Source organism: Meles meles, chromosome 10 (assembly GCF_922984935.1).
Source record: "Meles meles chromosome 10, mMelMel3.1 paternal haplotype, whole genome shotgun sequence".
In the NCBI taxonomy this organism is placed as follows: Eukaryota; Metazoa; Chordata; class Mammalia; order Carnivora; family Mustelidae; genus Meles; species Meles meles.
The window spans coordinates 14,055,491-14,082,208 of NC_060075.1; the positions used below are offsets into that span (position 1 = coordinate 14,055,491).

General features: G+C 43.7%; 1 protein-coding gene across 3 annotated transcripts in view; it reads left to right on the forward strand.

The window, feature by feature from the left end:
• The window catches only part of SLC37A3 (solute carrier family 37 member 3), a 49,853-nt gene extending 24,701 nt beyond the window's left edge, over window positions 1–25,152 (forward strand). For all 3 annotated transcript variants that reach the window (XM_046020872.1, XM_046020870.1, XM_046020869.1), the window contains exons 6-15: window positions 1,721–1,866; window positions 7,806–7,902; window positions 9,880–9,964; window positions 10,702–10,880; window positions 13,146–13,287; window positions 15,490–15,591; window positions 16,195–16,242; window positions 17,196–17,347; window positions 22,363–22,428; window positions 23,790–25,152. In XM_046020872.1, the coding sequence (XP_045876828.1) occupies window positions 1,721–1,866; window positions 7,806–7,902; window positions 9,880–9,964; window positions 10,702–10,880; window positions 13,146–13,287; window positions 15,490–15,591; window positions 16,195–16,242; window positions 17,196–17,347; window positions 22,363–22,428; window positions 23,790–23,882 (1,110 nt within the window). In that variant the 3' untranslated portion in view covers window positions 23,883–25,152. The remainder of the gene's footprint in view (window positions 1–1,720; window positions 1,867–7,805; window positions 7,903–9,879; window positions 9,965–10,701; window positions 10,881–13,145; window positions 13,288–15,489; window positions 15,592–16,194; window positions 16,243–17,195; window positions 17,348–22,362; window positions 22,429–23,789) is intronic.
• Window positions 25,153–26,718: the final 1,566 nt, after the last annotated feature.

A 26,718-nucleotide genomic window follows, 5' to 3' on the forward strand; every position in this document is an offset into this window, starting at 1 on the left:
ATCGGTTTCTCTTCTGTGCTTCCCCGCCTGTATTTCTTTGAAGGCACTGAGGTTGTGGACGACTTAGGCCCCTGATTTCTGTGTCACTCTTGCTTTCCTTAGGAGTCTGTGGCACAGTGGTTGAGGTCACAGAATTACCAAGACCTGGACTCCCAGGGTGTCTGTCCCTTGTATGCCATTTCCTAGGTGTGGTTGCTGTGTGCTCCAGCCTCTTTGTTTGAAAGCCTCCTGCCAGGGCTGGTAGGGACGGTTATATGGGCTTCTGTGTGCGAGGCATGTGGACAATGCTGGGCTAGGGAGGTGTGGGAAAGCCCAAGATCCACATCGGATGCATCTTTTTTTTTTTTTTTAATATTTTATTTATTTGACAGAGAGAAATCACAAGTAGGCAGAGAGGCAGGCAGAGAGAGAAGAGGAAGCAGGCTCCCTGCGGAGCAGAGAGCTCAATGCAGGGCTCGATCCTGCGACCCTGGGATCATGACCCGAGCCGAAGGCAAAGGCTTTAACCCAGTGAGCCACCCAGGCGTCCTGAGGGATGCATCTCATTTTGTTTCCTAGATCCTAATGAGGAATTTTTGTTGGTTGAATGAAAGCATGGAGTTCATTTAGACCCAATTTTATTATTGTTTCCCAGTATCTGCTCTTTGAGAGGTTGACGCACTACACCTATTCATGGCCTGCTCACCCACACATATATACATAATGGTTTTTTTTTTAATTTTTAAAATTTTTATTTATTTGACAGAGGGAGATCACAAGTAGGCAGAGAAGCAGGCAGAGAGAGAGGAGGAAGCAGGCTCCCTGCTGAGCAGAGAGCCCGACATGGGGCTTGATCCCAGGACCCTGAGATCATGACCTGAGCTGAAGGCAGAGGCTCTAATCCACTGAGCCACCCAGGTGCCCCTATACATATTGTTTTAAAGCCTGTGTACATTTTTGTTTTTTTCACATTTCTTGAAAAACTGAAGTATGTGCATAAACTCGCCTTCTTGGTGTAGAGGTCTGAGTTTTGCCAAATGAGTCTAGTTCTGTCACCACCACTCCCCTCCCCCCCCGGCCCCGGCCTCTGGCAACCACTGACCATTTTTCTTTCCTTATACTTGTGCTTTTTCCAGAATGGAATCCTACAGTATTGTACATACTCGTTTTTAGCATAATATTCCAAAAGAAACTTCAACTACTGATAAAACATCCACTTGAGCAAAATGCCAAAAAAAAGCAGTGACTTGGCGTAATGCTCCTGAATTCCGAGCAGATCAGAGGTTACAATGGTTCTCTTAATGGCTGCGATAATGACCATAGCTGGTGCACCCTGGTCCCCGTGGTGTACGTGGTACCTGAAGACACAAACATGACCTCAGTCAGGCCCTGCAGTAGTCCTCCCTGCACATGGACCCGGGGACGAGAAAACGGAAAGAGTTGTCTCATGAAGTCCAACAATGAGGACTTAACTTCTTAGAGGCTAAAATACGAGTCAGGCGGGGGTAATCATTAATGAACGTTGTGTTTGACGTCACTGGCCGGTGCTGGTGGTTTGGTGGGTGTCCTACTCGGTGCTGCTCTGAGCGGAAGCATCTGAGGAGTCAGCCCAGATCTCTTAGGCCATAGACCTTGGAATGTGTCTCTTCACGCACAGACGTGTGTGTGGTAGGCAGTTTGGTGTCCCTGAAAGCGTCTGTGTGGATGTCACATGTCCCCTTTTCTTCCCTTCATCTCTCAGGTGTTCGTCTTTGGCACAGTCACAGAATGGCTGCATTTCTACAACAAGGCGCTCTACTGCTGCCTGTGGATTGTAAACGGCCTGCTGCAGTCCACCGGTTGGCCCTGCGTCGTGGCTGTCATGGGCAACTGGTTTGGGAAAGCTGGGTATGCCATTGCCTTCCTGCTTAATTTCTCCTTTTAAGTGGTCTTAATATCAGATTACTCAGACTTGCCATCAAATCGATCTTTTCGACACTACCCACATCTTTTCTCTATTTTAGAAAGTTGACTAGTTGAGGGAGAAAAGCTTTTATGTCCAAGCATATTACAGGAATGGTGTGGACTTGGGGAATGGCCAGCCCAGTGAGGCACATTCTTTTTCTTATTCTTTATCTTTTAAAAGATTTTATTTATTTATTTACCTTTTTTTTTTTTTTTAAGATTTTATTTATTTATTTGACAGACAGAGATCACAAGTAGGCAGAGAGGCAGGCAGAGAGAGAGGAAGAAGCAGGCTCCCCGCTGAGCAGAGAGCCCGATGTGGGGCTCGATCCCAGGACCCTGAGATCATGACCTGAGCCGAAGGCAGAGGCTTTAACCCACTGAGCCACCCAGGCGCCCCTATTTACTTATTTATTTGGTAGAGAGACAGCAAGAGCAGTAACACAAGCAGGCTTCCCGCCAAACAGGGAGCCCAATATGGGGCTTGATCCCAAGACCCTGGGATCATGACCTGAGCGGAAGACAGCTGCTTAACTGGCTGAGCCACCCTGGTGTCCCAGTGAGGCACCTTCTTAATACTTCACTGCCATGGTCAGATTTCGAGTGTGGCTAAGGCATTACATCTCGATTTTTAATAAAAATCTTCCCTTTACAGAACATAAGTAATATAACATGATAAAATAAATCTCACATGCCATCCCATCCTGTGTGTTCTGTGGGTTTTGCCTTTCTTTGCCTTTTTTGGTACTCAGTGGTCTAGTTTTACCTTCTTACAGTAGAGGTGAAGAAACCGAGGCCCAAAATCATCTATAAGACAACCAAGATCACACAATGAAGACTAATTAAAGATGTGGATGAAGAATGCCAAACTTTGGGACTTAAGAGCCCAATTTGTACTTTTTTTCCCTAAAACTTCAGGTAGTTGTTAGTCGGTATGTGAGTTTATGTGTGATGCCGGCCACAGCCTGAGGGTGGGCCTCTGCTACCGTATCCGGGCCACCGGAAGGAAGAGCACGCGTCATTTATAGGGTGGAAAAGAAGTTGAGATACCCAAAGACTTGGCTTTGCTGTTTGCCTTTTTGGTGACACCCTGATCTCAGGAATATTATTAATTTGGATTTCTTTCATTTTTCCTGGATAAATATTTATATATTGTGAGATATACATTTATTTCACCTATGGCTCAATCCGTTTCATTTGTTTACTCTTTTGCTGTAGGCCAGTGTATACAACAGACATTATCTACCCACCAAGTGCTCTGCCTGGCTCCCCCCCGGGTTTCTAGCCTCCCCAGTTTCACAGTGGGAGTCATGATGCCTACCTACCTACTGTTCTGTAATGTCATGAAAGTTCACCTATGACATGTCCTGTGGGTAGAATTAGAACCACTTAATGAGCATATGCGGACTCTACTTCAGTGTGCTCGCGATTGCTGTTGATTTCTAACTCTAACTCTGGCATTACTGGCTTAACAGAATTAATTTTAAGAGGTTCTTGTTCCCATGTGATACTTTAGTTTTCTTTTGGAGTAGGTGATGCTGTCTGCTCACGTGCTGTTCACTTTTTATCAAGATTTTTTTTTTTTAAAGATTTTATTTATTTACTTGACAGAGATCACAAGTAGGCAGAGAGGCAGACAGAGAGGGAGGAAGCAGGCTCCCCACTGAGCAGGGAGCCCGATGCGGGGCTTGATCCCAGGATGCTGGGATCATGACCTGAGCCGAAGGCAGAGGCCTAACCCACTGAGCCACACAGGCGCCCCTTATCAAGATTTTCAAAGTAATTTTTTTCCATTCGTGTTTTTTAAAAATTAGACAAAGGCTTCTTCTTTGTTGTGGATAAACCAGATAGTATAAATGAACAAAGAGAAATGAAGGTCAAACCACTTGAAATCCTGTCACTGAAAGATAATTGCTTGGACACATATTTTTTTTAAATTTAAAAAATTTTAAATTTAAAAATTTAATTTAAAATAATTCAATTTATAAATGTATTTAAATAAATTTATTTATTTATTAAATAAATTAAAATTAAAATTTTAATTTTTAAATTTGTTTATTTATTTTTAACAATACAGATTTTATTTATTTGAGATTGAGAGAGAGAGCATGAGCTGGGGAGGGGGCAAAGGCAGAAGGAGAGAGAGAAGCAGGCTATCGACTGAGCAGAGAGCCTGATGTAGGGCTCAGTCCCAGGACCCTGGGATCATGACCTGAGCCGAAGGCAGACACTTAACTGATTGAGCCACCCAGGTGCCCCTTACTTTTTTTTTTTTTTTTTTTAATTTTATTTATATGAGAGAAAGCATGAGCCAGGGGAGAGGCAAAAGGAGAGGGAGAAGTAGATTCCCTGCTGAGCATGGAGCCCAACATGAGGGTTGATCCCTGGACCCCACGATCACGACCTGAGCTAAAATCAAGAGTCAGCTGCTCAACTGACTGAGCCACCCAGGTGCCCCTGAACTAGTTTCTTCTAAAATCATGTTTGGTCAGCCAGTGTTATTAGAGCCTGACCTTCTGACTCTTTTCTCCAGGACCCTCTTGCTAGGTTTTATATATTTTAGAGGAAGCGGGGTGTTTTGAGTACTGGGGAGAACATAGAGATTATCTAGTTCAAATTATTTGTTTTCCAGGTAGAAAAATTTGGGGCCCCAGGGATCTAAGTGATCTGTAGAGCATTACCTTAAATTAAAGCTGTTAACCTCGGATGAATCATTCTCCTTTATCAGGGTCATGGTTTTTATTTTATAAAAAGGTTTTATTCATACACAATCTCTACACCCATTGTGGGGCTCAGACTTACACCCCTGAGAGTTCATGCTCTGCTACTTGAGTCAGCCAGGCGCCCCCAGGGTCACAGTGTTTGAGTGGATTTGGGCGAGGTCACACTAACATGTACACTTGGGGTAGCACCAAGCTTGAGATCATGCAGCTGGAAGCCACAGAGCCAGGACTTCTGAACCCAGGCTGAATTTTTCACTCTGCTGGGTTGTCTTCCTGTTTGTTTCTAGGACCCCTTCTGTTTCAGTAGGTTATAAGAATGTTTAAGGAGCTAAAAAATCTAGACCTAACGTAGTATGTTATTAATAGAGGGGCGCCTGGCTGGCTCTGTCAGAAAAGCAAGCCACTCTTGATCTCGGTGTTGTGAGTTTGAGCCCCATGTGGGGTGTAGAAATTCCTTATAAATCAATAAACACATTTAAATATATGTATCAAATAGAACAAAATACAAGTTTTGATGTTAAAAAATTAATATGGGGCATCTGGCTTGCTCAGTCAGAAAAGCATGTGACTATTGATCTCAAGGTCGTGAGTTTGAGCCCCACATTGGGTGTAGAGATTACTAAAATAAAATCTTTAAAAAAAAATTAACTCCTCTCTCTTTTACTAGCTCTACTGCCATTACCTATGTTCAGAGCTAATCATTTTTCTCCAGGACTGTTGTAGTAGCTAGTTTTCCTTTCACTAGACTGTCTACCCATCCTTTTTTTAAAAAATGGTTTTATTAAGGTATATAATAAGCTGCACATATATTTAAGATGTACCATTTGATGAGTTTCAGCCTGTGTATCTTCCTAAAACCACCATGGGGCAATGGACAGACCCATCACCCCCAAAAGTTTCCTCATGCCCTTCGGTAGTTCCTCTCCCCCACCTCCTGCTACCTTCTCCCTCCCTCCCATTGCCGTCTCCAGGCAACTATTGATGTGTTTTCTGTCACTGTAGATCATTATTTATTTTTTAAAGATTTTATTTATGGGGCGCCTGGGTGGCTCAGTGGGTTAAGCCGCTGCCTTCGGCTCAGGTCATGATCTCAGGGTCCTGGGATCGAGTCCCACATTGGGCTCTCTGCTCAGCAGGGAGCCTGCTTCCCTCTCTCTCTCTCTCTCTCTCTCTCTCTCTGCCTGCCTCTCTGCCTACTTGTGATCTCTCTCTGCCAAATACATAAATAAATAATCTTTACAAAAAAAAAAAAAGATTTTATTTATGTATTTGAGAGAGAGAGAGTACAGAAACAAGGGGACAGGCAGAGGGAGAAGGAGAGGCAGACTCCCTGCTGAGCGGGGACCTCCCCTGCTGCCCCCGGTCCCCCCGACGCAGGGCTCAAACCCAGGACCCTGAGATCATGACCTGAGCTAAAGGCAGATGCTTAACTGACTGAGCTATTCAGGCGCCCCTGTCACTTTAGATTAGTTTGAATTTTCTCACATTTCATATAAGTAGAGCCATACAGTATATACTATTTCTTATCTGCTTAGTTCAGTGTAATTATTCTGAGATCCAGTCATGTCATGTGCCTCGATAGTTCATTCCTTTTTATAGCTGAGCAGTAATCTGTTGTATCACAGTTTATCTTTGCACCTGTTGATGAACATTTGGGTTGTTGTCCCTTTTGGGCTATTACAAATAAAGCTCCTGGGAACGTCTGTGTACAAATCCTTGTATGAACATATGCTTTCATTTTCCTTGGATGAATGTGTCAAAGTAGAATGGCTGGGTCATGTGGTAGGTGAATGTTTATCTTTTTAAGAAACTGGTGGTCGGGACGCCTGCATGGCTCAGTCCATTAAATGTGTCTGCCTTAGGCGCATGTCATGATCCCAGGGTCGTGGGATCAAGTCACACATCATAGGGCTCCTTGCCTGGTGGGGAACCTGCTTCTCCCTTTGCCTGTCACTCCCCTGCTTGTGCGCGCTCTCTCTCTGACACATAAATACATAAGGTCTTTGAAACAAAAAAACAAACTGGCGGTCTCATCTAAAGTGGTTTTACCATTTTAAATTCCCATTAGCAGAGTGTAAGGGCTCTAGCTGCTGTGTATTCTTGCCAACACACGTGTGGTCTTTTCACTTTTAGCTATCCTAGTAGGTATGTAGTACATCATCGTGGTTTTAATTTATATTTCCCTAATGTCTGACGATGGTGAACACCTTTTTAGGTGCTTATTGGCGTCATGTTTTTGTCTGCGTGAAGCCTCTTTTCCAAAACATTTTTATCTTGAGATGACTGTACATTCATACTCTTTAACATTTTATTGGATTTTTTAAAATTTAATTTTTAAAATTTTAAAATTTTTAATTTTTTTAAAGATTTTATGTATTTGACAGGGAACACAAGCAGGGAGCGTGAAAGAGGGAGAAGCAGGCTTCCCGCAGAGCAGGGAGCCTGATGTGGGGCTCGATCCCAGGACCCTGAGATCATGACCTGAGCTGAAGGTAGAGGCTTAATTGACTGAGCCATCCAGGCACCCTGATTTAATTTTTTTTTTTTTTAAAGTAATCTCTACACCTAGTGTGGGTCTCGAACTTATCAAAAGTTGCATGCTTCACCTACTGAGCCAGCCAGTGTCCCGGATTATTTGTTTTTGTATTACTGATTTTTGAGAGTTCTTTATATTCTAGAAGGGGGTCTCTTATTAGATAAACAATATGCAAATATTTCCTCCTAGTCTGTGGCTTACTTTCAAATTTCTCATAGTGGCTTGTGATGTGCCCAAAATTGAACTTTAGTGTAATAGCTATCTTTTTTTTTTTTTTAAGTTTTTATTTATTAGGGAGAGAGTATGCACATGAGAGAGAGAGCGAGAGAGAGAGCGAGCCAGGGCAGGGGGAGAGGGAGAAGCAGACTCCCTGGGACCCTGGGATCATGACCTGAGCTGAAGGCAGATGCTTAATCAGCTGAGCCACCCACATGCCCCTAGTTTAATACTATCTTTAAGTGACCTGAATGTTTTGTCGTTTGGGTGTACTTTTAAAAAATCTCAAGATAGAATTTGATTCTTTGGAATGTGACCTTTCAGTGTTTTGGCCATTTTGTATTTGAACTGCACCAGAATTTCTTCTGATTCTATCGTCTTCTTTGTGTCCCTGTTCTCTGTCTTAGCCGAGGAGTTGTGTTTGGTCTCTGGAGCGCCTGTGCTTCAGTGGGCAATATTTTGGGAGCGTGCCTGGCTTCTTCTGTTCTGCAGTATGGTTACGAGGTAGGTATTTCCTTCTGGCTTTTTCTTGAGTACATATAATATGTTTTGTTTTTTAAGAAATAATACTGTGGCCATTTAGAACTGTGTAGAGCTGTGTTAGGGTGGGCAAGGCTTACACTGAAAATGGACAAACTTTTGAGAATTTCAAACACAGAAATTATTCACGGGAAAAATACCCACTCGTGTTACAGATCAAGAGCTAATCTCCCTAATAAGTAAAGCATGCCTGCAAATTGATCAGACCAACAATACACAGAAAAAAAGGTAAAAGATTTGAATGTGTAGTTTTGGTTTTTTTTTAAGATTTTATTTATTGTTTATTTGACAGACAGAGATCACAAGTAGGCAGAGAGGCAGGCAGAGAGAGAGGAAGGGAAGCAGGCTCCCTGCTGAGCAGAGAGCCCCGTTCAGGGCTCGATCCCAGGACTCTGATATCATGACCTGAGCCGAAGGCAGAGGCTTTAACCCACTGAGCCACCCAGGCACCCCGAGCTCTGGGTCTTGGTAGGGAAAGTTCTCTGTGGTTTGTTAAGTGAGGAAAACCAGGGTGCAGAACAATGTGGGCTGAATGATGCCATTTTTATAAAATAGAGGAAGAATTAGAGGATGTGTTGGTATTGGCCTGTGTGTTTCTAAAACAGTCTCTGGAAAGTAGAAATCAAATAGCAACAATGGTTATATGTTAGGAAAATGGGAATTAAGTGGACGGGAGAAAAGGTAGAAGGGGAGATTGTTTCCTACCCATCTACTTTTTGTTGCGTGGATCACGTGAAAGTGTGATGTATTCAAAAACCTAAATAATTAAAAGTAAGTAAGTTGCTCATTTAAAAAGTAAATAAATCTTCAACTAGTTGAGCAAGTGCTTGGTCTCAGAAGAATGGCTCGATGAGAAGCCTTTCCTGTATTCCCACGCACCTTTATTCCAGGCTTCTTGGCTTTGCATCTGGATTGTACTCATTGGCTCAGATGGGAATTTTGGTTCACCCCAGGTGCAGCTCCCAGGTTTGATTTCTGGAAACACTAATTTTGTCACTGTCTTTTCCAGAAATTTAGACCATCTGTTCACATCAGGCTCCATTCCCTAGTAAATAAAATTCCTCTATGCAGCCTGGTTTTTGAGGTTATTTAATCTTTTTTTTTTTTTTTTTAAGATTTTTACTTATTTATTTGACAGAGAGAGATCACAAGTAGGCAGAGAGGCAGGCAGGGAGGGTGGGGCAGGCAGGCTCCCTGCTGAGCGGAGAGCCCGATGGCGGGGCTCGATCCAAGGACCCTGGGATCATGACCTGAGCCAAAGGCAGAGGCTTTAACCCACTGAGCCACTCAGGCGCCCCTAAGGTTCTTTAATCTTGATTGCGTGTTTTCTTAGCGGTTTTCTCAGCTGTCCCTCAGCAGAAGCCCCTGCTTTGACCACACAGGAGGCTTTCTCTGTCATTCGCACCCTGTCCCGTTGCTTCAGGCATGCTGGGACAGGCCGTCAGTTGCCTTCTCAGCTCTTCCTCTAACCACTGTGTTGCTGCGCCAGCATCATTAGCTGTTTCCTTCGGTCTGTGTTTCTTATTAGGGCTGGGCCTTCTCCTTTATTCGCCTACTTGAAGCCTTGTACTATCATTTGGTGTATTGTTTAATCCCCTCAACTGGAGAGAATATTTTCGAGGGCAGATACTGTCTCTGGTGGGAGGCTCTGTGGGACAGAGAATGAGGTTTTGGAGCCAGTCCCGATTTCACAATTGTGGTGGTACCACTCAGTGTCGCTGGGACCTTAACTGGCCTCTCTGAGCCTCCAGGGGACAATGCGTGGAAAACACAAGTGAAACACCTTGGTGCCTGGCATGGCCTGAGCACTCTGTTCGTTTCCTTCCCGATCCCCTGTCCCCCTGCCCCCCATCCCCTACCTTCCCCACGTGTGCTTCTAGTGAATGTGGTCTGACCAGTATCCCGGATATGTAAGCAACACCTCTCTCCTCTCTTTCCCAGTATGCCTTTCTGGTGACAGCGGCTGTGCAGTTTGCTGGTGGGATCGTCATCTTCTTTGGACTCCTGGTGTCTCCAGAAGAAATTGGTGAGGAGAAGCTGTCCTTCCCGTTCAGCACGTCTTGCTGTTACTGGCGAAGAGAAATCTGAGGCCGGCACAGCCAGTCTCCTTTCCCTAGGAGAACTGTGAGCTCCTTTCAGGGGGTTGAAGGAGTGGTATTTGCTGTTTGTGTCCCGTAGACACCGGTTGACTGACCGAGCACAGCTGCCGACGTTTGAGGGGAGCGAGGCTCACCTTCCTAGATTCAGGGAAAACTCCATTTGCAGATGAGTTTTGTGATTGAGACACTGACTGGAAATTAGCATGATCTGTTTCTCATTTCACTTCTTCAGACAGATTTGTTTCCCTTCATAAAAGTACTTTAGTTTGATACTTACCTGAAAGTAATTTAGTTTGATACTTACCTGTGGTTACATACAAGCAAAACCACAGAAGCAAATAGATGTACAATTCTGTCTTTTGTGTGTAATTGAAGAGACATGTCAGTTTAATAGTGTGTAATTTACATTTTCTTAAATGCAAGAGAGATAGTGTAACATCATTGAAAAAGCATTGCTTTGAAGCCAGGTAAAGTAGAATCTGCTTATTAGCTGCGTAATCTTAATTGACCTTGGTTTACCTTGGCCTTCAGCCTTAGTTGCTGCTTCTGTAAAGTGGAGATAAAAATAGTTTTGACCCCATGAGTAATTGATACAAGCGGAGCACCTTGCATAGGGCCAGGCGTCTAGAAGGCATGCTATAAATCGAGGCTGTTATTGTTTTAGGTATCCCAGGTATCGAGGCAGAAGAAAATTTTGAAGAAGATTCACACAGGCCATTAATTAATGGTGCTGAAAATGAAGATGAATATGAGCCCAATTATTCCATCCAAGAAGGCAGTACTGTTACCCAGGTCAAGGCAATAAGCTTTTACCAGGCCTGTTGTCTTCCTGGAGTTATCCCGGTAAGGACTGTTCAGATCTCCTTACCACAAGTCCTGAGATATTAAATCCTGGATATTACCTCTACCTGCCATAAAGCATCTTGAAGTATTTAGCTTCTCTTTGATACTTTATTTAGGAATATACATTTAGGGGAACGTTGTATAGTGCCCCTCAGCTTGTATCTAGGGTGGCATAGTTTGAAATTTTATCTGCATTCTACTGCAGGGTTGGGTGTTTGAAGAGCCAGATAGTAAATGTGTTCAGCTTTCTGGGGTGGGGGGGGAGGGGTGGAAGAGAGGGGGCCGGTATGCACAGTCTCTCCCACAGCTGCTCACATCTGTAGAACACAGGAAACCCTGGATGGTATGGAACAAATGGGTGTGGACAGGTTTGGCCTGTGAGCTCTAGTTGGCTGACCCTGACCCTGCATTCAAGTAAGAAGGCAGAATTAATGTTTTTAAATATGCTCTTTCTGACCTGTTGAAATATTATAAATTACATGCAACCAAGAGGGGTTTCGAATGGTTCTTTTAGGTCTGCCTTATTTGCCTGTATTCTTGTCATTCTAGAAAAAAAAAATTACCCTTTTATTCAAAGGTGCAGAACACAGTACTCCACAGTATTTCTTGGTAATGCATTCCAGTGTTTCCAAAACCTTTACAGTCAGGAAAACTTTCTAACATTTGAACTAAATCCCTTCTGCTGCAGTTTTTCTATCTTGATGTTTCGGGCACGCAGGCACGAGAGTGGAAGTTAAGAGGCCTAGGTTATATTTCCAGCTTCCCCACTAACTCTCTGTAAGGCCTGGGGTAAGTCACTCAGCCCATCCTTGTGTCTTCAGTTCCCCTTCCCACGGAGCAGAAAGTAAACCGGTCTACCCTGGGGTCTATCACATTGGGTCACTGTATTGTGAATAAGCACCTGGTTTTGTTTATGTTATTGTCTAGTGGCGCTTTACAAATCTCACCCCTCAGCTAGATTCAGAGTCTGCAGGTTGTTGTCCTTCGTACTTATTAGTTCCCTCTGCCTGTAGCCCCAGGCTGCCAGGACTGACATTTGCAAACAGTAGTGAAGTATGAGTTAGAATGTAAGTTTCCGCAGTTCTGTAACCGAAGGACAATGTATTATACAAGCGAAATGCAAGTTTCTCGAGGCCTGTTCTTATGCTAAAGATTAGTAGTTTTTAAGTAGTTGTTAAAGTATTCTGCTGGTAATAGTTTACTTTCTGGGACAGAGCTTACATCTGTTGTGACTGAATATGAAACTCTTGGCTACTCCTTTGTATTTCACAAGCATTGTTCCCTGACTCGGGCAGGGACGCAGAGGAAATCGAGTTCACTTAATTCCATTGTCTTTGTAGCGGGCTGTCTGGACAAAACGCCCTCATGATTGGGATTTGGCTCTCTAGGGGAAGCTGTTTTAAAACAAGTGATACCTAGGGAGTATAGGCCGCTCCAGGGAAAAGAATATACTGGCCAGACACCCTTTGAAGTCAGCCTCTCTGTTCCTCCCCCTTTTTCCTTTGATGCTGAATGTCAGGATTTCCTGCTAATAATGTGTTGAATATAGGAGTCTTAGCACTGCTGCCTTCCTAAGACAGCTGCAACTTTTATTCCTCAAAGTAGAGCCGCAAGGCCCAGGACGGTCATGTTCTTTCATTTCTGACTCACCAAAGACGCTTCTTGCTTTTTCACTGGCTGTTGGAATACCAGGCTTTTGGAAACCATAATGTGAAAGTAGTTACAATGTCGATTCTTTTCTTAGACCTTGAAACTACAGTTTTGTCACATTGTTCTCCACTGTTCATAATGTTAGCTTCACAGGAAGTAGAAGATCCAAAAATGTGGGGCTGCTTGGAATAAAAGCTGTGACGTTTACTGGCTTTCTTTGCTTATGGTTAATCATAGTTATAGGTACTAATTCTTTTATCTTTGTCTAAATAAAGAAATATGAGTGTGTGCTCTGCCTTTGAGGTTCCAAACACTGGTTTGCTTCTACCGGGGAACTGAAAGGAGAAGAAACTGGAGACAATTAAGAAAGAGTCACATGTATTTTTATTCCAGAGGCCTGCTGCACATGCCTTTCTGGAAGCTAATGTGGATAAAGAGAAGAGGGAGACTAGGTAAAGTCAGGCAAATGGGAATTTATAGATGTGTGTAATTTTAAAATCACGTACTCTTCTTCCCAAACTTCTGTGTATGGTTTTGCTTTTTAATTACATTAAGAATTGTGTCCTGCTGTGCTGTTGGTTGTTCCTTATCGAAAGTCGAATGTTTTTCTTGTAGTACTCACTGGCCTATGCCTGCCTGAAGTTAGTAAATTACTCCTTCTTCTTCTGGTTGCCCTTTTATCTGAGTAACAACTTTGGATGGAAGGAGGCTGAAGCTGACAAGTTGTCCATTTGGTACGATGTTGGAGGAATTATAGGTAATGCCAGATGCATCTTTTTCTATAATGAGAGTTAGTCGCTAGTAATATTTTACTGGGTTATGAAATCTGACATCATCTTAAGTTTTATTACTTAGTCCGTAAGCATTTTTTCCTAAGCCGTCCTACCAGTAAACAGCTAAACCCTTAAAAAAAAAGAATCCATAGAGAAGAAGAGCCAGCCTACGGCAGCCCTGTGATTTATAGGGCTCTTTTTTTCTCGGTTCTTTGTTTATGGATCAGTTCTTTTGTGTTGGGAAGCACAGGGATGTTTCCCTCTGTGATCTCTTTAAATGTAACCCTTTCGCACCCTTTCAGTGATATCTTAGGTCTAAAACTAATTGTATACTAGAGATCCAAGTTAAAATGTGAATGTGCTCATTTTATCTACTTCCCACCTTTCCCACCACCCATAGCCAAAGAAGGGAAAATATTAGCTTAGTGTGTAGATTTTTTTAGATCATAGAGGTGGGAATAAGAGTGGAGATTGATTTCTGTGAGTATTTTGCAACTGCTCCATTGCACACAGCAGATTTTAATAGTAACTTTTTGCTATGGCTGGAAGCATGAACAAGTACTTAAGAAACTTTAAGACAGTTGTACAGAATGAATTTTAGTGGGTGGTGCTTGGGTGGCTATGGCAAAATTGTAACATTCTTTCTGTAATGTTTGGATCTAGAATTGAGGTAAGGCTAAGCTGCCCTAAGCACATGACAGCAGGGAGTCCTCAGGTGATACACTGTTACTGTATTTGACCTTGTTTGCACTCGTTCTTAGTTACAGAGCTAAAGGTGAGGCTGCTACCTTTAGACCTGAACTTGTTCTGGGTCCTGCTGTGCATTGGGGATGTACCAGATGTCCCACAGCCCCTGTGGCTCTAAATGGGGCTACAGCTAAATGTGACCTTGTTGCTTAGAGGATTCACATACCTCTTTCTAAAGATCCTGACATGTTCATTATCACCAAGTCATATACACTGCATTTAGTTTTAGTGGATATTCATTGGCTGCTACTAATAGCCCCTGAGGCATGGTCTTTAATGAGTCATCTTTTTTTTTTAAGATTTTAAAAATTTATTTGACACAGAGAGAGATCGGAAGTAGGCAGAGAGGCAGGCAGAGAGAGAGGGGGAAGCAGTCTCCCTGCTGAGCAGAGAGCCTGATGCGGGGCTCGATCCCAGGACCCTGAGATCAGAGGACCCTGAGAGGCTTAACCCACTGAGCCACCCAGGTGCCCCTAATGAGTCATCTTTTAATATAAAAAGCAGTGGGCGCCTGGGTGGCTCAGTTGTTGAGCGTCAGCCTTCAGCTTAGGTCATGAGCCCAGGGTCCTGGGATCAAGCCCCGCATCAAGTTCTCAGCAGAGAGCCTGCTTCCCCCACCCTCTGCTGCCTACTTGTGATCTCTCTTTCTCTGTCAAATAAATAAATATTTAATAAACAAACAAATAACCATAAAGTAAAATAAAAAGCAGAGGGGTACCTGGGTGGCTTAGTCGGTTAGGTGTCCATCTCTTGATTTTGGCTCAGCTCATGATCTTAGGGTGGTGAGACTGAGCTCCGTATTGGGGAGCTGCACAGAAAATGGAGTCGGCTTAAGATTCTGTCCCTCGGGGGTGCTTGGGTGGCCCAGTCAGTTAAAAGTCTGCCTTCTGCTCATGTGATCTCAAGTCCTGGGATCAAGTCCCTGCATCGGGCTCCCTGCTTGGTGGGGAGGCTGCTTCTCCCGCTGCCTCTGCTGCTCCCCTGCTTGTGCTCTCTCTGTCTTTCACGTAAATGAATAAAATCTTAAAAAAAAAAATTCTGTCTGCTCCCACACGTGCATGGGTGCTTTCTCTCTTAAAAAAGAAAAGAAAAAAGAAAATTAAAATAAAAAGCAGAAAAATCAGGAAAAGCTTTCATAGCTGGTTTGAGAAGGGAGAACAGCAAGGAACAGTGGGGGGTTTGATGACTTTTTCTTTTTTCCTTATTTTCCTGTCTGATTCATGGTGTCCTGTCCCTATCAGCCATCAAGGCAGTTAATAGCCAGGTAATCTTCCTTAAAGGAAGCTGTGGAGGAAGCTGTTTTGGGAGAGTCAGCCATCTTTTTGGATAGACCAGTGTCAGGATCCTGATAGCAGGGAGAGGTCCGTGGGGAACAAGCTTCAGATAACGGAGCTAAATCATAAACGATTTTGGTTGTGATGCGCTCTTGGTACTTGCAGGTGGGACTTTGCAAGGTTTCATCTCTGACATACTGCAGAAGAGAGCACCGGTCTTAGCTCTCAGCTTGCTTCTGGCCGTTGGGTCCCTCGTTGGATATAGCCGTGAGTATTCCCTTGCAATTAAATTATTTTTCTGATCTCTCAGGACTAAGGCATTTGCCATGAGTCAGCTATCAACCCTGGGGAATTGCTTGAGACCAGCTACAAAGGCTGATAGGAGACCTTTGTATTGTCCTGTAAATGCCTGGTAAAAGTATCATCACGTAGTTTTATTTGTGTTGGGGAGGAAACTGGCATCTCTTCTGCTTTGTTGGTTTGTTTAAAAGCTTGCTTGGGAATGTATATGCTTTGTTTGAGGGTAGGCTCCAGAGGGCCAGCATTAGAGCCAATAAAACAATAAAAGGGAAAGGGTTTCAAAAGAGGAAAGATGGTAATTAGTAGGTTTGGTATATGTCCCTGAAGACGCTGCTGAGATGGGAGTAGAGTTTTTCTTTAGCTTTTAGAAGTCTCATTAGCTCGAGCACCAGCAAGAGGCAGACATTACAAATAAAAGTTGGGGTAGGCGGTGAAAGAGTTGTGTCCCTTTGTTGTCTCTGGGAGTGATCTGTGAGGTCACTGAGATCCAGATCTTTCTGTGCTGTTCAGTGGGGGCCTGTGTAATCTGCTTTTAAAGTCAGCATGCTGTTTCTGCGTCTTTTCTCGTAGGTTCTCCAAACGATAAGTCCATTAATGCACTTCTGATGGCAGTTACAGGTATGTGGTGTGGCTCTGTTTCATATGCTCTTCCTGCTCCTCTGTAAATAAAAAGGAAGAAAGGGAAACCGGGTGCTCCCTCACTTTGAGTAACACTGAAACCTTCATTATAAAGGAGAGCTTCCTGCTTCAGATTCGCATTGTTTCTCTGCTGTTACGTGACCTCCTCAGTCCTGTTGCTACAGAAGCGGTCCCCTCTGACAGAGATGTTCTGAAATGTTCGATTGCTGCTCCAGCTTCCCGTAGTACTTCCGGAGGTAGTTTAGGAAGACGCCACATTGGAAACCAATTCCCCAGCTTTCAAAAAGTTTTTCCTCCTGTGTCGGAATTGGTCAGTATTTCTCCATGTGAGTACCAGATGAAACAGTTGAGTGTATTTAGGGACCGTGGTATATAAAGAGGATTTTCAAACTTTAGCTCCTACTAAGGATAGTGAGGGCGGCTCATGGTACGTGAGGTGGACCGAGTCACGTGGGCCGACTCCCGCCCAGTCCTTGGACAGCCTCTTGGAGAACAGTGGCTTCTAGAACCGTCTGCATTGCTTAAAGAGCCTTTTCTCTTTTCTTTTATTTTTTCCTGGTATGTGTGGTTGAATTTGGGTAATCAGAAGTAGTAGAAGCTGGCAAGCGAGTGTAATTAGTTATTACTGAATGCAGCCTTGACAGGATTAGAAAGGCTGTATATACTGTATTTCCTGCATCTTTGGTTTTTATAAAAGATACCAGAGTATCGTATAATTCAAGTAGGGCTTTCAGGAAAGTGGATGCTAACTAGTTTGAAGATGACATGATCTGGAAGACTTTTCATTTGTACTTTTTTTCCTCTTCCCCCTTTCGCTGTTTCTGCCCAACGTACTGATTAATCTCCTGGGATAAGAGTTGTCTTATCCAGTGGATTTCTAGCAGTGCGATGAATAGTGTTTTAATGAGACCCTGTTTTGTTTATGACCTCAGGATTTTTTATTGGCGGACCTTCGAACATGATCAGCTCTGCTATTTCTGCAGACCTGGGTCGCCAGGAGCTGATCCAAGGGAGCAGTGAGGCTTTGGCGACCGTCACAGGAATTGTTGACGGAACTGGAAGCATTGGAGCTGCCGTGGGCCAGGTGAGGGAACAAGCGAGGGCTTGAAATTGAGTGGTGAGTAGTCTCTCGTCGGTGGAAGAATTTACACGTGCGCGCTGGGCCACAGCAGGTGGTACTCTCGGGCCGCATAGTGTATGCTTTTCTGTCCGCCTTAGCTTCCTAGTCTTCTCTGGGTCAGCTGATGGGACGTAATGTCGAAGGTCCCTTTTCATTTTTCAGTTTCTTCTTTCCACTTCTATTTCCAGACAGGAAGACCTGTCTGGAAATAAGCTGGCACCTCATAAGACAAAACCTCAGTCCCAGTTTGCGGCTTCCTTCTTTCCAGCCTGAACTTGGCCCTCCGAGGGCAAGTTCTTGTTATCCCCCATGTGGCATGCAAACCCTACCTCCTCTCCCGTACCAGACACACATGTACTCCCATGGATCCCTACTAGAAATTGCCATGGACTCGGCAGCCACTCTCGGTCACTTTCTCTGCTTCCAATGACTGTGCCTCAAAGGGAGGTTCATAAATGTCTTGTGTCAGAATCATCTGGGTTATTTATTTAAAGAACAGAACACTAAGCTTACTACAGGCCTGCTGAATTAGAACCTGGATCTGTGTTTCAGCAAGCCTTCCTGGTGATACTCATGCATGCTAGACTTGAATTGATTGTCTAGGCTAAGACTGGCCTACAGTAAGTGGTCAGAACTACTCAAAGGCTTAAATTCAGCCTTGTCTTCCTCAGGACAGTCGTGACTCCCCTCTCCTAGGGTATACCTTTCCAGGATATTGAGGGCTGATTTTGCAAAAATAAGCATCAGAGAATCATCTGCATTAGATAAAATAGATGAAACTTTGAAAGTTAATGAGATGCTTAATGGGAAAGAAAATACAGGCGAAACTTCAGGGGTTGCCCAGTGGTCAAAGACATAGGAAGTCAGCAGTGCCGCTAGGCAAGGGGAGGTGTTAGTCAGTGAGATCAGAGGTGTAAAGGGGCCAGAGAAGGAGAATGGGAGGAAAAAGTCTCTTAGTTTTGACACTTAGGTCATTACCGGCCTTGAATATTGCTGTTTTGCTTGCTCTGTGAGGATAGAGCAGCAACGTCTGATTGCTGGTGGCTAATGGGAGAGCAAGTATTGAGGACAAGAAGCCATCTTAATGCTCATCACTACCCAGCCATATGTTACGAATTTCTTTGTTACTATGTTCCACGGTAGCCCCAGTACGAAGGGGGGGTGTCTGGCACACTAGAAGTGTCCACATCTGTTGAATGACTATAGAATGAATGATTGATAGGATTGATGTGCTTGGTGTACTTGATGATGAGACTGAAGGGAGAAAAAAAAAACCTAGCAAAAGTAGGAGAAATGTGCTTACTTGATTATGTGCTGGAGTAGGAACCAAAAATGATATTGGCTTCCAGTTCAGAGGTCTTTATATAAAGGTGAGGGGTGATTGTACTGGATATCCTTTTCTGATATTTTTGTATTTTCGGTTATCCTTTCTCCCTGATGTTTTCTTCATTAATCAAACAGGCGGGTTATATAATGAGAATTTCAAGGAGTTGGGTTTTTTTTTTGTTTTTTTTAATTTTTATTTCTTTAGGGGAGAGAGAGAGCACGAGAGGAGGGAGGGTCAGAGGGAGAAGCAGACTCCTCGCCATGCAGCGAGCGTGATGCGGTACTCAGTCCTGGGACTCGGGGATCATGACCTGAGCTGAGGGCAGTTGCTTAACTGACTGAGCCACCCAGGCGCTCCTCTGGGAGTTTATTTGTATTAAGAATGTCTCACCTGCCAGTATTCGGATCCCTAACTATGAACTTGGGTCAGCATTAGGCTCACTTTGGTGGTTGGAAAAATAAGATCCGGAGTAAATCATTGTTAGTTAGGCTTTATTCATTCCTCCTCCATATTGATTTTTGAATAATTTCCCATTGCGTGGGGCATGAGATTCCAGACTCTATGACTTAATGTTAGAAACTTGATGAGCTTTGTCCGAGCTGTCCTGATTTACCCCGAACAGCTTTTTCTCCACCTTTCCTTAACTTCACAAGAATGAGTTGGTCTCTTGGTTTCCATAGAGGTTGGTGCCTAATTCTACCAGAGGAGAGGGCTCGTCACGGTGGATCACGTTTACTGGTTTATCCGTGCCAGCCTCTGCATGTCCTTGAGAACAGGAACTGTTTCCTTCATTTTTGTGATCCCAGTGGCTTTGTATGTTTTTAACACATAGGGGCTCAGTAAGATTAAATCGTGGCATCTGTCCAAGAAAACATGACAACAGGGGCGCCTGGGTGCCTCAGTGGTTTGGGCTGCTGCCTTCAGCTCAGGTCGTGATCTCGTCACTCTCTCTGCCTGCCTCTCTGCCTACTTATGATCTCTCTCTGTCAGATGAATAAATAAAATCTTTAAAAAAAAAAAAAAAGAAAACATGACAACGAATGTCCCATAAACCCCTGAACACATGTGTGTTTGTAGCTGGGTTACTCCTCACAGCTAAGAAGTAGGAAACCCAATGTCCATCGTCTGAGGAATGGAGAAGCAGCATGTGCGTATTCATACGATGGAGTAGTATTCGGCAGTTGAAGACGGTATCTGGCCCTTAAGAGTAGAAATGGAGAGATGTTACGTAGATGCACCCAAGAAATAGTAGGCTCGGTGAAAGAAGCCAGTTACAAAAGACTGTGTACTTGAAAGATTTCATTCATATGAGCTATCCGAAATGGGCCCATCTATGGGGAAAGAAATTAGATTAGTGGTTGCCTGGTGTCAGGTGGTTCTGTGGAGTGACCATTGATGGGCACAGCATTTTTTGGGGTGGCTGGTGATAGACATGACCTAAAATTAGATTATGTTAATAGTTGCACAATTCTGTAAATATACTAAAAACCATTGAGTTGTATACTTTAAATGGGTGAATATGTCAATAAAGATGTTTATTTTTTTTATTTTTTATTTTTTTATTTATTTGACAGACAGAGGTCACAAGTAGACAGAGAGGCAGGCAGAGAGAGAGGAGGAAGCAGGCTCCCCGCCGAGCAGAGAGCCCAATGTGGGGCTCAATCCCAGGACCCTGGGATCATGACCTGAGCCGAAGGCAGAGGCTTTAACCTGCTGAGCCACCCAGGCGCCCCAATAAAGATGTTTAAAAGAAAGATAAAGTGGCAGAAACACTTGGGAGCGCTGCTGTGAGCCCTTTAACAGGCGACTAGACCTCTGCTTTTTTGCATTCCATTGTGTAATCTACGCTACATCACTCACTTGTTTTGCTTTTGTTTTTTTCTGCTTACAAATTTCACTGGTAGTGTGTGATAGAAGAACATGGGTAAAATTCAACCTCTGTGGTCAGTTGATTTTTTTTTTTTAAGATTTTATTTATTTGCTTGACAGAGGGAGAGAGAGCACAGCAGGGGGAGCAGCAGGCAGAGAGAGAGGGCGAAGCAGGCTCCCTGCTGAGCAGAGAGCCAAACACAGGGCTCCATCCCAGGACCCTGAGATCATGACCTGAGCCGAAGGCAGATGGTTAGCCAACTGAGCCACCCAGGCACCCTGGTCAGTTGATTTTTGACAAGGGTGCCAAGACCATTCAATGGGGGAAAGAATGGTTTCTTCACCAAATGGTGCTGGGGAAGTTGGATACACACACGCAGGTTGAAGGTGGGGAGCCCTTGCCTTACAGCGGAGACAAAAATTGACGCAAAACAGATCAGTACCTAACCTTAAGAACTAAAACTATAAAACCTCTTAGAAGAAATTGTAGGGACAAACCTTCGTGACAAATATGTCCAAATGGACAATTAAGCACCTGTAAAGATTCTCAGCATCCTTAGTTTTTAGGGAAATGCGAATCAAAACCTCAGTGAGATACCACTGCGCACCTGTTAGGACGGCTGTCATTTTAAGAACAACGACAGAAGAGAACAAGTAGTTCCGAGGATGTGGAGGAGCTGGATCTCTTACGTCGCTGGCGGGAATGTAAAACGGTGCAGCTGCTGTGCAAAATGCCTCGGTGGGTGCCTCACAGAGTTAACCATGGAATTACTGTGTGACCCAGCAGTTCCACTCCTAGGAATTAAAGAACTGAAAACAGGACTCAGACGTGTGTACCAGTGTTCACGGCAGCATTATTCATAATAACCACAAGGTGGAAACAAACCGCAGGTTCATCAGCTGATGACAGGACAGACGAAAGGGGGCGTGTCCGCAGTGTGGACTATTACCCAGCCATGAAAAGGGACGCTCTTCCAACATGTGCTGCAGCCCTGGAGACAGTACGGTGAGATAAGCCAGACCCAGAAGGACAAACGCTGTGTGACTCCGCTGAACGTGGAATCTCTAGAACAGGCAAATTCTCAGAGGTTACCAGGGGAGAGGGACTGGTGGGGAGTTACTGCTTAATAGGTGCAGACTTGGTGTTTAGGGTGATGAAAAATTGGGGGAATAGTTAGTGGGGATGGTGGTATAAGGCCATGAATGTACGTAACACCTCTGAATTGTACACTTAAAAATGGTTAAAAAATGGCCGCTTTTATCATACACATTTTATCATAATAGAAAAAGAAAATGGGTCAGATGCTGTTAGATTCTTTTCAGTGATTGGAATAAAGTAAAAGAATTTGCTGTAGAATGTTAAAGTCGTATAGAAATCCTCTGAGTCTAAATAACACCATTGAAAAGTGGGCAACATGCTTAAAAGACAAACTATTTTTAAAAGCATCAATTAAAGTACCTCTCATTGGGAGAAAGAACAATTAAACAGAAGTGGCTTGAGGATGTTCATCTTCCTCTTATTGGCAAAGTGAACAGAAATAAACCTTGTAGTCATGTCGTCTCTTCTGCTGTGTTTGTGCTGGACTCTGCCGGCTTACAAGGTGAAGGCCACATGTCTCTAAGTAGGAACACACATGGGAAAGCTTTGCGAACCGGAAACCATTCTACAAATCCTAACTCCCTTCGCATTTTCTGGAAGAGCTGTGTTTAACCTCCCCTTTCAGCTGCTTCGTTTGATTAATTTACAAAGGATTATATTGTAATTTCTTTTTCTCCCTTGTAGTATTTAGTGTCTTTGATCCAGGACAACCTGGGATGGATGTGGGTGTTCTACTTTTTCATTCTCATGGTAAGTGAGTGTGTGCCTTTTTTAACTCGTGGTTTTTTTTTACAAATTTAGTTCAAAGCATTTACTCTGATCGCTTCTTAAATGACCACAGTTGCCGATTGCTGTTGGTGAGCCTTTTGTGAAGAGTAACATTTCATGAGTCTAAACGACAAATTGTTTTTTCAGGGTGGGAACAGGTCTTCTCATTTGCCCTTGACCTGAGCCTAATGAATATTGTCGTTTATACTTCTAGAAAAAGTGGTGAGAGATTTACTGAAAGTACTAATCGGTGTACTCTTCTGGGATACTCTCTATCTGCTAGATGCAGTTTGGGAATTCTGAAGGAAATTACAGGATACACCAAGCAACACAGGGCTCAAAAAAAAAAAGCATTACTATAGTTAACACTGTGGTATGTAGGTTCTAAAATGAAGAGAGTCTCTTGAAAAAATATTTGTCGTACTTTAAACATTCTTGGCTGGGATTGTGTACTTTCTGGGCAATAGCCAATTCAGAACAAGGCCTTATACTTTTAAAATATTGCTCTCTGTTGAGTGAGTATGTGACCTACCCTCCTGCTTTATTGGTGAGGTAGTGCTCGAGACAGGTCCTCCTGAGAGGGTTCGGCGATCGCTTCACCCACCAGCGGATGGGTTTGTATCCCAGCCCTAAATCTAGTGCATCCTAATTGGAGACAGCCTCAAGGGGCCCACGTCCAGCCACGGTCCTCTAGCCTTGTCCAAGGAGCCCAGGGGTAGTTCAGCTCCCGAGTTCCCTGGAGCTGCCTTAAGGCTATGCACTCTGCTGACACAGAGGATGCTGCTTCTGCCGAACTGCCTTCCGCCTTCTAAAGACTGGGCCATATGTCTCTGTGTTCGACTCCTGACCTCTGTGCTACAGAGGGACATGTCTCCTGATGAACCTGCTGTGTGATCATACAAGAAAGAAAACTGGATCTCTTATGAGAAGCACTGTTCTTAAAGTGAGCTCCAGGGGCGCCTGGCTGGTTCAGTCTGCACCGCGTGCAACTCTTGATCCTGGGGTGAGGAGTTTGAGCCCCACACTGGGTGCAGAGGTTACTTAAATAAAAAATAAAAAAATAAATAAAGCGAGCTCCAGTACCAATTTTTTGCTCTGCTTGTGGCACATTATTTAATTTTCTGTACCTTAGTTCTTTTCCTGGAGAGTATGTAACATTAAGTTTTTAAAAACATACTAACCTCGATTTTCAAAAATTTTTTCTAATTCATTAGAAAAGATTGAGTTATCTTTGTATGGACTCAAAATTAGTGCAATTGTCCACATTCATTATCACGTTCATGGTGCTCTCACGGGGTTAATTAAATTGTCACTGCATATTTAATGCTTTTTTCTCTTCACAGACAAGTTGTACAATTTTATTTATCTCGCCATTAATAGTGAGGGAAATCTGCTATCTCATGCAAAGACGACAAGCTCATGTGCTGAGTGAGTGAGTTTTGCCCACAGAAGAGAAGAACAATGGGAGACACATCAGGACTATTATTTCTTTTAATTCACCCTGTTGGGGGTTGTCTTAGGAGCTCCAGCAACACCTCAGATTGTCAAGCCTCTCTCAGCAGTGTCGGCCGCTTGAGCTCTGACCAGTGGGGAAGGCTGGGCTGTTTTTCTGCACTACGTGAGTTACTGTGGATGATTTTCATGGTTGCTTCGCAAACGTACTGAATGGCCTGTGAAGCCGCCAGCCTCTTTATTGGGCCTGTTGAGATTATCCTTGTAACCTGAATTACCGTCTTGGACTTGGACCCTAATTCTCCAGCCTGGAAAGTTCAGTGGCCACGAGACAGTTGCACGTGGTTTGCATCAATGATGGGCTCCACGAGTAGGGGAGGATCGCTGGATTCTGCTTTGATAATGAGTCTGCAGAGAGCGGTTCAGCTTTGAAGCCTCCAGTCCTGGTAGAGTGTGCACGCTGCATCCAGCACAGGCCTGCCTTGGACAAAGAACCCCTTTGTTAACAGCGGTGGGAAGATCACACTACGTGGTGACTGGCTCAGTCACTCTGTATCTGATCTAAAGTTAGTCAGCTCGAGAAGCAGAAATACCTTCACATTGTTGTCTTCTCCTTCTCTTCTGTCTTCATTCCCAAGTCACTTTGACTCCTGGAAGTACTCAGTCTTCCTTTCAAGGACCATAAGGTACATCATCTGTTGTCAAGAACATTCCAAGTCCTCAACCCCAGATGTGCGCTCTGGGAATGTTAGGATCCACTAGGACACTAATCGGCTTAGGCCTGTTTTCAGAGAATTGAGCTTTCTCACTACCGGGTTCCTTGAGTTACCTCAGCAGAAGACTAGAATTAGAGACAAAGACCTTTTGTCCTAGTAAGCGTTAAGTATGTGACCTTCAGTCACATCAACGGGTTACTAGGGCCCGGGACTAGGTATCTATTCTTTAGAAGTTTGTAGCGTGTATGTCTTCAAGGCTGTGAATACTAATTATCAATATTTTTAGGTCATTCTGTATATGTATTTTAAATTATGGACACGAACTAGGGGGAAAATGTGCAATTTTGAAGGCTGCCTAATTGGTGTTGGGTTAGGGAATATTTTTCAACTTCTTGCTTTATACTCTAAAATGTGGTGTGTGAATTTATGAACTTGGTAATGTTATTTAATCAAGGAGATTTCCAATCAGTTAATGCCTCATTACTGACAAAAAAGGGAAAATACAGAACACAGGAAGGGAAAATAAACTGACTTTTATAGTAAATAACCTGTCCATCTGATTATTTAAATACATACTCTGACTTTCTCGTTCTAGGTATGATTCATGCCTTCTAATTTCCTGCGGTTGGCCATTTGCTGACCCCGTGGTCCTGCCACATAGTACAGCTAGTTTCTTCCTGATGGCCCCATCTCTATTCTCTTCTGTGAACACGATCCCTTCCTCTTTGTGTGAGAGTGTGCTAAGTTTGGATGACTTGCCTGGTTGTAATTTAAGAATTGCCTATAGATGAATGCTTGAATGCTATTTTTGAATATTTAACCTCCCTCTGACATTTGGCTGACAGTTTCCTCTCTGCCCACATCATCAGTATGGTAGCATCTTTGTATCCTGACACCAACATTGTTTTCTTATCCTGTTTATTTTTTTATTTTTATTTTTATTTTTCACCCTGTTTACACTTAGCTGGGTGAGTGTTCCCCGACCTCTCTGAAGCCCCCAAGCAGTACCTAAAATGAAATTTTAAATAGATAAGTGCTCCGCCCTGAGTGAAAGGATATTTTGCATGATGGATATATTTCCTTATTGTTCTCGTTCTGGCAGCCTACGCCGGAATCAGCTTTAAAGAACTCCTAACTTCACTTTTGTATTAATTTCTTGGCCCTTGAAGAAAAGGCCAAAGGGGAAGCTAATTTGGAGATGACGGCTTCTCTGGCATACATCTCGGGTGTTCACTAGGTTGAAGAAAGTCACTCTGGCTTGCCCTTTCTGGTCATGCTGTGTTTTCTTCTCTCCTTCTGTGTAGTTTCAAAGGAAGAAAGCCCTCTCCCTGCTCCTGCGTATTCTGTTCCTTCCTGCTTCCTGGAAGACCGAAGTCCCGTAGTCAGCGTTCACACAAGAATGCATCATGAAGTCATTGGAGAATGCACGGTGCTCTCGTGTGTTTCCTCCCTGCCCTCTTGAAAGCCTCCAGAACCTTCCCTGCCTCCCCCATAAGTAATTGATAAGGCCTTTTCTTAGCCCTACTAGTTCTGCTGACCCCTACCCTATTTTTCTTTGCACAGCCAAATTCTTTGGTTTTTGGATGGCCTCTGCTGCCTTTCCGGGTGGCCTACTAACTTCCTCCTCAGTGAGGTCATGAACTGTGTATCTGCTTGCCCCGGACAGACCTGGTTTTGATTCCTGTTGTTCTGACATAGTTATCAGTAACACCTCCCTTCTCTACACACGCCCGGCATTGGATACCATATCCTTACCCTCTGATCTCTTCTTTCTCACCCTACAGAAACCACGCATCTGAAGACCACTGAATTTGGAAATCTTTTTCTTTCATTCCTTATCTTTCTTATTCCCTTGTACTGGACGCTGGTAACCTCTCCATCCTCCCCAGGACTTTCCCCTCCTGGCTTCTTTAGCGTTTTAACTAATTGACTCTCTTGACCTCCTGTCCCCTATACTGGGTTCTCTTCTCTGTTCAACCTCTAGTAGTTTTCTTTTCTTTCTTTCTTTCTTTTTTTTTTTTTTTTAAGGATTTTATTTATTTATCTGAGAGAGAATGAGCGCACAAGCAGGGGGAGCGGCAGGCAAGGGGAGAAACAAGCTCCC